At 64.2% G+C, this 10,918-nt stretch overlaps 2 protein-coding genes across 2 annotated transcripts; one reads left to right on the top strand and one right to left on the bottom strand.

Annotated features, from left to right (window-relative positions):
* Nucleotides 1–3,485: 3,485 nt before the first annotated feature.
* CCDC65 (coiled-coil domain containing 65) lies at nt 3,486–8,018 on the top strand. The gene is made up of 8 exons (XM_026659636.2): nt 3,486–3,623; nt 4,106–4,273; nt 4,524–4,693; nt 4,974–5,112; nt 5,922–6,119; nt 6,240–6,458; nt 6,811–6,963; nt 7,204–8,018. The coding sequence occupies exons 1-8, from the start codon at nt 3,486–3,488 to the stop codon at nt 7,501–7,503; spliced, it is 1,485 nt and encodes a 494-aa protein (XP_026515421.1). The 3' UTR covers nt 7,504–8,018.
* Nucleotides 8,019–8,022: 4 nt separating this feature from the next.
* Nucleotides 8,023–10,909, bottom strand: FKBP11 (FKBP prolyl isomerase 11). Its single transcript, XM_026659635.2, has 4 exons — nt 10,528–10,909; nt 9,654–9,687; nt 8,786–8,856; nt 8,023–8,262 (listed from the first exon to the last, which is right to left on the bottom strand). The coding sequence occupies exons 2-4, from the start codon at nt 9,662–9,664 to the stop codon at nt 8,045–8,047; spliced, it is 300 nt and encodes a 99-aa protein (XP_026515420.1). The 5' UTR covers nt 9,665–9,687; nt 10,528–10,909; the 3' UTR covers nt 8,023–8,044.
* Between the last annotated feature and the right edge of the window lie 9 nt (nt 10,910–10,918).

Below are 10,918 nucleotides of genomic sequence, written 5' to 3'. Positions count from 1 at the left end.
ACTCTCCAGCCTGGACGGTAAACAGCGCTGCTGCTACTCACCCATGCAAATCCCTTGGCAATGAATCCCCCGGCTGGCAGCTGGGGGCAGGTGCCGGGGAGTGGCTCTCTCAGGGGCTGGCAGGTTGGCAGCTTTTGTTCAGCGGCCTCCAGAAGAACAGATCTGAACCTGACTCTTTCCAGGGGTCCCTCCGAGGCCATAACGATCCTGGTCTAGACATGGGAGCTGCTGGCCTGGAACACATCAGGGTCTGGCTCGTCCTAGGACCTAGTGCACCGTGCTAGCCCGTCTGTACAGCGCCTCCTGCTGGAAGAGACCGGGACTGGAGTAGCCAGGAGGGGGGTGGTTATTTTAGGGCTGCTCCTCAGCCATGGGACAGCACGCCCTGGGTTGCTGTCTCGCCCCCGCTGCCCGTCTGCTCGGGAACATAGGGCAGCTGGAAAGAGGCGGGGGCTGATGCGGCTTCTGTGAAGACCCCAAGTCCCCTGTGTCCGGCAGCTGCTGCAGGCCCGGACTCTCCCAGCAGGAGGCGCTGGTGCCCTGGGCCAAGCCAGACCCTGGAGGGATCGGGATGGAATTGCCTGTGCCAGTCCCGGCCATTTGTTCCACAAATCCCCCCCCCCCCCCCCCCCCGGGGCCCCCCCCCCCCGGGGGCCGGGGGCAAGCCCCCAAGGTGGGAAAAGGAGGGGGAGGGCTGAGTGAGCCATGCAGCTGGGGGACGGCCGGGGGAAGTCCCGAGATTGCACAGAACGGCTCAGAAATTCCAGGACTCCGGCTTCCTGCGGGTGCTTTTCCCATCAGGAGGAAATGCAGATATGCTGGAGAGCCATGGAGGGGAGGGGGGAAGCTCTGAGCCCCATGCTCTGGGAGGCGAGCTGGCTGGGCGTTATGGGGAGACGGGATCCTGCCGTGGGATCCAAGTGCCCCCAACCTCAGGGACAGGTCGACTCTTGGTTCCTCCCTTCCTGGCCCAGACTCTGCAATGGGCCAAATTGGACTGGCCCCAAACGGGGGAAGGGGGCGGGGGGGGCGAGGGCATAAAATGATGCAGGGAGGGAGAGGATTTGGCCTCTCTTCATATAATTAAACCCAAGCCAGTTACCATGACAACAGTGCTGCAAAAAAAACACCCCACATTAAAACAATAGCGAAAGAATAACCCCAATTCCCCCCTCCCCCGGGCAGGTGCATGTACATGGCTACCCCACCCCCGGGGCAAGGTGTCCCCCTACCAAGGAACCAAGCCAGCCTGGGAGGGGGATTGATGGGGTGAGGGGCCAAGGGCAGAGCTGCCCCACGCCCCAGCGTCCTGGTCTCCCCACCCTGACCTTTACCACGGGGGCAATGGACGAGGTGACTAATCATGAAGGGTCTGACTGATGTGGGAGCCTGGGAAGCGGGAACTGACCGAAGACCCCCAAGCCCATTCTGCACCCCGGGCAGGGATGACTTTGGGTCACTCGTGACCTGGGGCTGGAGCACAGCCGGTGCCACCAGAGGGCAAAACCCTGTGCCCCATTTCCCCCCTGAGCCAGCCAGTCTGAACCCAAGGCCGCTCGCGGCCTGGCAGGGGAATGCCTGACACCTGGTTTACCAGCTCCAGCTCCGCCTGCCGGGGGCTCAGCACAGAAGGGGGCTGACTGGGTTCCTAGCGCTTTGCAGGGCCAGGCAATGACAGCCACCGGTATTGTTAATAACTGACACAGCTGAGTCCCAGCCTCAAACCCACCTGCCTCCGTCTCTGGGCTTCATGGCTCTCAGCTGCAGGACAGCCTGGGGTCCTGAATCTCCACCCCCCATCCCCAACACTATGAGCCCCCCCCTTCATTCTGCATGGGCACCGTGCTCTCTGCTGGCTGTCCTTTGTCAAGCACCTGCAATGCCAAAGCAGCCACTTGACGGGGACAGGGTAGTGGGGTGGGGAGCATGGCGGGGGGCCCTTAGAGACACCTCTATGCTGATCCCCCTTGGGCTTGTGGGCAGCACTGGGTTCGAGAAGAATCAATCCCAGCACCCCACCCAAGGGGGGCTCCACAGCAGAACTGAACCTCACCTGCCCTGGGGGGTTGGTCAGATGAGGAAATTGAAGCACAGAGAGGGGATGTGCCTCCCCCAAGGTCACATGGTGAGTCAATGGCCGAGCCTTGAGTAGAACCCAGGAGTCCTGGCTCCTGCCCCAACCACCGGACAGCATTCCCCTACCAAAGCATGGGAAGAGAACCCAGGAGTCCTGGCTCTTGCCCCTGCTCTAACCACCGGACAGCGTGGGAAGAGAACCCAGGAGTCCTGGCTTCCTTCTCTGACTCGCTAGCCCAGGCTCCTTCCCACCAGGGAGCTCTGGAACTGGCCACTACTGATATTTTTGGATCCTCGGCCCCCGCTGGCGTCTCCCCTGGCCGGGATCCCTCTGTGCCCATGGCGGAGCTGGCAGGGCCCGGGATGCGGAGCTCTGCTCTGCAGGGCTCGGCCCTGCGCTGGGTCCAGCAGCAGCTGGTACCAGGGCTCCTAGCGCCACCATGGGAACAGGCTCCACCCAAAAAGAGGAAGAGGCTGGCAGCATGCGAGGGGAGTGGCAGTGGGGGAGGGATGTCCAGGGGGGCTGGACAGGACAGTGTGTGTGTGTGGGGGGGGAGGGTTGCAGGTGCAGGGACGCTCACAGGTGGGAGAGGGGCCTGGAGCCAGGGGGGCCAGGCTGCACCTGCAAGCGGTCAGGGAACTGTTTCCTCCTGCTTCTCCTGTCCCCCCTCCCCCGCTATCCCCTTCCCCACCCCCCGCACCCGCTATCCCCTCCCCTGCAATCCCCCACCCCCTCCCCCCACTAACCCATCCCCCTCCCCTGCAATCCCCTTCCCCCTCCCCCTCCCCCCACTAACCCACCCCCCCCTGCAATCCCCTTCCCCCACTAACTCCTCCCCCTCACTGCAATCCCCTCCCCCCTCCCCCAACCCCTCCCCCACCTCACGGCGGGTCCTCCAGGCGCAGGGGTCGCTCACTCCAGCCTGAGGCCTCCCTCTTTCCCAGAGCGACCGCTCGTCAGCGCCCGGGCCGCAGGGGCCGCCCCTCCAAAGGAAGCGGCTGTTGCTAGGAGACAGAGGGACGCGACTTGCTGCGGGGGGGGGGACCAGGGGGGGGGGGGGGGGGGGGGCAGAGGGCCATCTGCAGGGGGAGGGCCCCTGGGGGCAGGGGGCCCATGGGGGGCCCGTGGGGGACAGGGGGCCCGTGGGGGGAGGGGCACGCTGGAGGCAGGGGGCCCATAGGGGGCACCCTGGGGGGAGGGGCCCCTGGAGGCAGAGGGCCCGTGGGGGGAGGGGGCCCGTGGGGGGCTCATGGGGGCAGAGGGCCCATAGGGGGCACGCTGGAGGCAGGGGGCCCAGGGGGGGAGGGGGCCATCTGCAGGGGGGGGGGGGTTCGGACCGGGGGCCCGGGGCGGGGTGGGGGGCGCCCCCTTGGCAGCATCTGACCCGGCTCCCCCCAGCCCCGCCGCCATGCCGAAGAAGGGGCGCAAGGGGCACAAGGCGGCCGTGCTGAGCGAGGAGGAGCGGTTGCTGCTGATGCAGCAGAAGATGCTGGCGGAGGAGGAGCTGAGCAAGAAGAAGGAGGACATGCTCACCCAGTTCCTGAAGGCGAGGCCCGGGGCGCAGGCGGGGCGGGGTGCCCCACTCCAGGGCCCGTTTAGTGCCCCCTGCGAATTGCCCCCTGGGCGCTGGGAGCCGAGCTGGAACCTGGAGCTGGGCAGGAAAATGGCTTGGGGAGGGTGGGGGCATTCGACAGAAAATGTCGACTTTTGGGCCAACAATCGAAACCTACAATTTTGCTTCTGAAACGTCCCCCCCAAGGGAGCTGTCGTTCCGGGGCCTCGTTCTCCCGCGTGAGCCAGGCTCTCTGCCCAGACTGCGCCGGGCTCTCCCCTCGTAATGCTGAACCAGTGTGGTACGTGATGGGCGTCCCCGTCAGTCCTTCTGTCGCACGCTGCTGGGAGCTGGCGGAGTCTCTGGAGCTTGCGCAGCGCTTGGGGCTGCAGGTTCCCCTTGAACTAGTTAGATACCGGTAGGTGGTTGGGATGTGCTCCCACCCGGCCAGTGTAACTTTGTGACCCGCCCCGCAGGACAAGCTGGCGAAGGAGGAGCACAACAGCGCCCTCAACCTGAATAAAATCAACCTGCAGTGGCGCACGGTGCTGCGGGAAGTCAAGGCCAGAGAACTGCGCAAGGACATTGAGATCCTGAGCCAGACCTTTGAGCGGGTGGTGGACTGCAAGGACAGTGTCATCCGGGTAAGCAGTGGGGGTCCCAGCTGGGTGAGCTGGGAGGGGTGCATAGCGCTGTGGGTCCATGAACAGGGCTGGAAGAGTGGCTAGCAATGCCCCCCCAAGGAGAGGAAGTGCTGCAGGAGGGCAAACGTGCTCAAACCAGGGTCCCATGCGCCCTGCAGCCCTCGCTGCCGCTGAGCTCGCTGGGGTAACAGCGCTCGGAGGCTCTGGGGCCGGCGCTGCAGCGCCTGAGTGTTCTTTGTCATCCATACAGTCGCTGGCCAGGGACCTGTCCGAGGCAGAGGCGCAGTACACTCATGCCCTGTGCAGCCACCTGCACAACATCGACCAGTTGCTGCAGCTCCAGCGGTGCCGCCTGAGGTACCTGGATGAGGATTACAACACCGAGCTGGAGGCCCTGAAGAAGGAGTTTGAGACAGAAAGGTACGGGGGGGGGGGGGGGGGGGGGGGGGGGGGGAGGATTGCCCACTTTGGGGGAGGGCACAGACAGGCAGGTGATGAACATAGGGATGGGGAGGCAGCTTGATGGTGCCCCAGGGCCATGAGCCCTCATCCCTGGCCATGATGCTCTTGTGCTGAGCCCCAGCTGTAGCCCCCCGTGGAGCAGCTCCCCAGAGCTCTCTGGGTAGCCATCAGCTGCTCTCCCCTCCCCGCCGCGGGCCATGCTGGCTCACCCCTGGCGGCTCATCTGCGGCTTCCCCAGGATGATGATCATCGAGCACCATGACAAGGAGAGCCGCTACCTGCGGGATGTGCTGCTGGCCCTGGAGCAGAACTTCAGTGAGAGCGAATACGAGGCCAAGCTGGACTTCCAGAGCACCAGGGACGACGTCAAGAACAAGGTCTGGGCTGAGGCTGCTCCATGCCAGCCTGGGGCAGGGGAGGGGCTTGGTGACACCAGCCTTCCTCTGGTTCTTCAGCCAGCAGCTGGTGGCGGACTCTGGTGAGGAGCCCCTCCTCCTCACACTCCTATGTGTGCAGGGCTTGCTAAGGCACAGGGTATGGGCAAGAGTCCATCTCTACCACAAGGTCCTCCCCACTGCCAGCTTAGGGGGCTGCCCAGTCCCAGTGGGACTGGAGAGGGGGAGCTCCCCTCCTGGGGTTTGGGTTCCTGCCCTTGGGGTGGGCTCTGCAGGCATGGCTGGCCTGGGGAGTCAGGGGAGGGGACGCTGGTGGCTCAGGGTGGGTGAGGGGTGTGACGAACTGAGACTGTTCTTAAAGTAGTCTGTGAATGCTGACAGGGGAGTGTGGCTAGGATGGTCTGCATTGGGGGATGGGTGAATGACTGAAGGAGAATACCTGAGCATGTAACATGAGAACCCAGGAAGGGGGGGAGGCGAGGTGACACCTTGGCCCGGGAGACTGAACAAGGAGAGTTGGAGAAGCTGGCTAGTGACTGGGACTTGGGGCAGACAGGGCTCTGATCCCCTAAGGGGGCTAGGGTGCCCGGGGACCCCAAGATGGACCTAACTGAGGGGGTCCTGTTGTCTGTGCCTGCAAGACCTGTCTTGGACTGTATTCCTGTCGTCTAAATAAACCTTCTGCTTTACTGGCTGGCTGAGAGTCATGGTGAATCGCAGGACGCCGGGGGTGCAGGGCCCTGAGTCCCCCCACACTCCGTGACAAGGGGCTAACATGTCTCCCCCCCCAGAACCTGGAGGAGAAGCACTATCTGCGTGTGCAGCTGGAGGGCACAGTGGAGGAGCTGTGGAAGCGGTTCCAGCAGGCACTGAAGAACTACACCGAGGCAACAGAGGACCGGAAGATTGCATTTGAGGCCCTCAAGCTGAAGGATGAGAAGAGCTCCAAGGAAATTGAGATGCAGATGAAGAAGCTGCAGAAAATTCAGGTCAGTGAGGCTGCCCCACCCCAAGCCCTAGCTGTAGGAAACAGGCCTTCTTGGGGGGTCGTGGGGTTCCCGGTGTGCTGAGCAACTCACTGACTGCTCCGGGCGCCATTTCCCTGCCAGGACTCCATTGGCATCCTGAAAGGCAAGATCGCGGCACACATGCGGGAGGCCGAGGAGCAGAACCGGCGCGTGCACGAGGAGAAGGAGGTTGTGCTCAAGCAGCTGCAGAAGCTCAAGAGCCAGATGAACCAGGCCAGGGCCAAGGCCAGGAGCAACCTGGCCAAGCTCACCCTGGAGAGCAGCACTGCCCTGAAGAAGCTAAGGGGCGTCCTAGAAAAGGTAAAGGCCGGAGTTCCCCTAGCCCTGCAGGAGAGGCCTCTGCCCCGCCCACGGGGGCCCTGCTCTCCCATGCATGCCTGGAGTAGCACTGGCCAAATGCAGCTCACAGCTGCCCCTGTCCAGGACAGACAGGAGAGAGAAGTCCCAGCCATGCAGCCTGGCTGGTGGGAGACTTGCTTCCCCCAAATCCATCATCCCTTCCTGGCCCCAGGGAGACACTTCTCCTGCCGTACCCCTGCGTTGTCAACACAATCCAGCACCCCCCAGGAAAAGCGCCCCCTCCTGGTGTCCAGAGCAGACTGTTCGCCGAGCTGTCCCCAACCGGCCCGCTAAGGCCTCGCTTGCCCCGCAGGCAGAGCTCACCCTGAGGCTGGCCGAGATGTGTCGGAAGCTGGAGACCGAGGAGGAGAAGGTGCTGCCATTCTACGCCTCCTCGCTGAGCAGGGAGGAGCAGGAGGAGCTGGAGCAAGTCTCCCTGGAGAAGCCTGGGGAGCAGCTGGCCCAGGTAAGGGGTGAAACCTGGACCCCCTCCCTCCCCATCAGGGTGCTGGAAGGAGGGCAGGGACCCAGACGCTGGGGGTGCCTAGAGGCAGGCTGGCATAGCTGGTGGAGCGTGTGCCGCACTGGGCGGCTGGGGAGAAGGTTGCTGAGAACCATGCACTCTTTAATTGAGGGGACAAGCAGAACCAGATGGGGTGTATTGTGGGAGCCCCCCCTCAGCTCTCCTCTGTCCTTCCAACTGCAGCTGATGCAGGATTACCTGGGCCTGGAGCACTTCTGGCAAAGGTACAACAAGGTGAAGCTGGAGCAGCTGTCTCTGGAGCGGGAGAAGGTAGTGCTGCGCCAGGAGAACCAGAAGCTGCGCCTGCTGCTCAAGCAGTACCTGGACGGGATCTCGGTGAGCGACGAGGTGCTCAGCCGGCTCAACCCGCTGCTCATCCTCAACCACAAGCCCCGTGCGCCTGGGCCCGCCGGCAAAGCCCACCGAAAACGGCCCCTTCACAATGTCATCGAGGCTGCCCACGAGGTGCCACACATCCTGTGAGCCGCCCACCTGCCCAGCCCGGGGCATGCTGGGAACTGCGCTCTGTGAGCTGCGGCAGCTTGTGCCTGGCGCGCGTGGCTGGGAGAGTCGGGCGTGAGGAGCGGCAAGCGCTTCCCCGGCGGTGCTGTCCCACTCCGTGCCCATAGGAAGCTGCCATTAAAGGGTTGTACTGATCGCAGTGGTGACGCCTGACAGGGGAGTGTAGGGGAGCCGAGGGGCATCCAGGCACAGGGCTCTACCCCCGCGTTGCCAAGGCAGGCTGGTGACCCTGGTGCAGTTCTGCAGCCTCCAGGCCAGGCCCTGCCCCAGGGAAGCACGGCCCTGGGATTGCCTGATCCTGGGAAAGGGCAGGCAGGTGGCCACTGTGAGTGAGATGCCTTCACTCTCCTGCCCTGTCAGCTGGCTTGGCCAGGTTCAAGCCGGTCCTGCTGCTCCAGCCCCCCTTCGGAGGGGAGCAAAGGGCTTCCCCCAGGCCCTCTTCCCCAGGGACCCTGACAAAAGCAGCCACGGAGCAGGTGCTGATACTGTGGGGAGGGGACGTTTATTTCTTTTTGGCCTTGTTTCTCTTCTCCTCCTTGAGCCTCTTCTTGGCCCCCCGGGAGCTGCTGGCCTTGTGGTAGAGGTGGTAGCCAATCAGGCCCAGCAGAGCCGGGATCAGCCCGATGCAGAGCAGGGGCAGCACGTCATTCGTCACCTTCTGCCAGTAGCTGGCCCGGGAGAGGCCAACCAGCTCCACGTCGAACTGCAGCACGGCGTCAGCTGGGGAGAGAGGGGGCATGGCTGAGCTGGGCTCCCCCGCACACACGGCAGAGGTGGGAGTGGTCCTGACACAGCTGGCACTGGGCATGTGGTCACTGCCCAAGCTCATGGGAGGGCACCAGACAGCACTGCTCCCCCAGAGCAGGGTACCCGCACGCTGCCCTGCCCAGAGCAAACCAGAGGCAGCTGCAGCTCTGGGGAGTCCCAGCCCTGTCACGTCAGCTCTGGCAGCCTCTCCAGGCAAGCCAAGGACTGAAGGGGCTACAGAGCCCGAGCTCCCTCGCTCCTTGGCGGGCCACAACGTCCAGCTCCGGGGCTGTCCGTCAGCCTGGCACTGAATTCACCAGGGAGCAGAATCTGTAGCAGGTGTTGCTGGGTAACCAGAGGACTGGGGGGGACCTAACAGCAGCCTAGTGCTCTCTGCCCTGGGGTGGGGGGCACCAGGGCTTGGCTCTGAGACTCAGGCCAGTTAAGGAAGATCCCACATCCAGCCAGGCTGGGCAGACGCAGAGGCGGCAGTTACCTGGGACAGCAGGTGGGGATCCTCGCTTGCCGTAAGCCAGCTGAGGCGGGATGATCACCCTCCGCTTCTCCCTGCCAGGCAGAGGGAGAGGCACATCAGAGCAAGGGCCCAACCTTCTGCCCTTTGGCAGCATAGCCACAGCCCTGCCATTCGCACGCAGCATCCCCTGCCCAAGGCACCCCATCCACCAGGGAAGTGCGACCACTGCTGGGGTGGAGCACAGCAGCCACCCAGCACAACTCCATCACAGTTCAGGACAAGAAGTGCCTAATGCCGAATCAAACTGAAATTGTACATGGGTAGAACGTAAGCGATAGAGCTGGGCTGTGGGCAGGATGCTGAGGGTACCAGCCCGTGTCCAAGGAGAAGGGCCCGGAGGTGTTAAAATAACGAGAATGCATTAAGGCCTCCTCTCCAAGGCAGCACGTCCAGCGGCAGGTGGTTGGGGCACTGGCTCAGTGACGGAGAGCAGCTTCCTGCCTGGTTTCGCATCCAGCCCTGGGTGGGCTAGTGTCAGAGCTGCATGCTCGTCTCCAAGTGCCTGCAGGCCCAACCACCTGCACCTGCCTGCAGAAACCCAGTCCGCAGGAAGGGAGCGCCTCGCCCCTGCCCCCAGTGGGCAGCCCAGCCCAGAGGGCAGGCAGAGAGCCCCCTTCCTGCTCCTGGAGATGAGCACACACCATGTTTGCGTCTCCAGCCCCCTGCCCACTCCGCTGATCCAGCCCCGTGGGAAGCCCCGTACCGGAGCGGAAGGGGAGCGCCGAGGATCCCCAGCTTGTCTATTGCTTTGGCTGAGAGCACTGAGCCAGGATGCCTTTTCCCAGCCACACCACCACTGCTCTCGCTAGCAAGCCAGGGCCTCACTTACCCAACGCACATGTCTAGCAAGCTTTGCTCCAAGCCTGGGAGGAGGGAAAAACCACAGAAGAAGAGACACAAATCAGGGGGATTCTCTGAAAGGCTTCCTACCCTCCTGGGTGACGGGGCCTCTTTGGGATGGCTCCTCTCCCCGCCCCCTCTTGCAGGAGGCCTCCCTTCCGAGCCCCCGGCCCCGCTGAGCTCTGGCAGGCTCACGGCACCAGGGGGCTAAGCTGCTGAAAGCTGCCCCTATGAGGCAGGGACGGCGCGGGCCGGGGTGCCAAGGAAGTGGGAGCCAGGGATCTAGAGAGGTCTGATCATTCAGCAGGGTTACGAGAGAAGCCTCCCAATCGGAGCCTGGGCCAAGCCGGGGAATACCTAATACTCCCCCCCCCCCCCCCGCCCCGGACCCGGCGGAACATCTGCAAGGGCTGGACGTGGGAGGGGAGGTTCTGTCACACAAACATCGGCAAAGGGCAGTGGCCCCTTCACAGACTGTCACTGCCGAGAGGACAGGCAGGGGAACATGTCGGTGCGTTCCAGGGGCAGCTGGATTCGGAGCAGGGCAGGGGGCCCGTGGGGCACCTGATCCTTCCAGCAGACGCCAACGGAGACCTGCACCTTTCACTGCAGTTAGTGTGTCCGTAGTACCTAGAGGCCCCTGTCGCGCCAGGCGCTGCACAGGCCCCCACCGACATCGTGCCAGGCGCTGCACAGGCCCTGACTGAGAGCAGCCCCCCCCCACCTTGCTGGGGCGGTGGGGAAAAAGGCCCGAAAGAGGTTAAGTGACGGCCAAGGGCACGCACGCAGTCAACGGCAGAGAGCCCAGATCTCTGGAGGCCCAGCCCAGCCTCCTCCCGCCATTGGGGCCCAGGCTCACGTACCAGGGATCACCTGTTTTTTACCCAGCTCCACCTGCAGGGGGTCCCGCGAGAGCGAGGTGTCGATGATCCGCCCATCCTCCAAGCTGCCCTGCGGGGAGACATTGACACACGCAGGTAACCCCCAGCGCGGGCACCCTGCCGCCAGACCAGGGCCAGCTCGGGCGCGGGAGCGCCTGCTGCGCCACCCCTGACAGACACGCAAAGGGCCCTGCCATGGGGACGCCGGCCCGGACCCTCGGCCTCCCCGGGGTGGGCAGCGGGGGCGAGCGGGCACAGCAGGGCGGGGGGCAGACGTGGGAACAAAGCCGCGTGAAGGGCAAAGGGGGCAGAAGGGCTGGAGTTCTGCCCTGTGCCGCTCCTGGGAAGGGGACACAACTGCAGGGCCCCCCCC

This window comes from Terrapene carolina, unplaced genomic scaffold, assembly GCF_002925995.2.
Source record: "Terrapene carolina triunguis isolate 2854851 unplaced genomic scaffold, T_m_triunguis-2.0 Scaffold641, whole genome shotgun sequence".
Taxonomy (NCBI): domain Eukaryota; kingdom Metazoa; phylum Chordata; order Testudines; family Emydidae; genus Terrapene; species Terrapene triunguis.
This window is presented reverse-complemented; position numbering and strand designations above follow the sequence as displayed.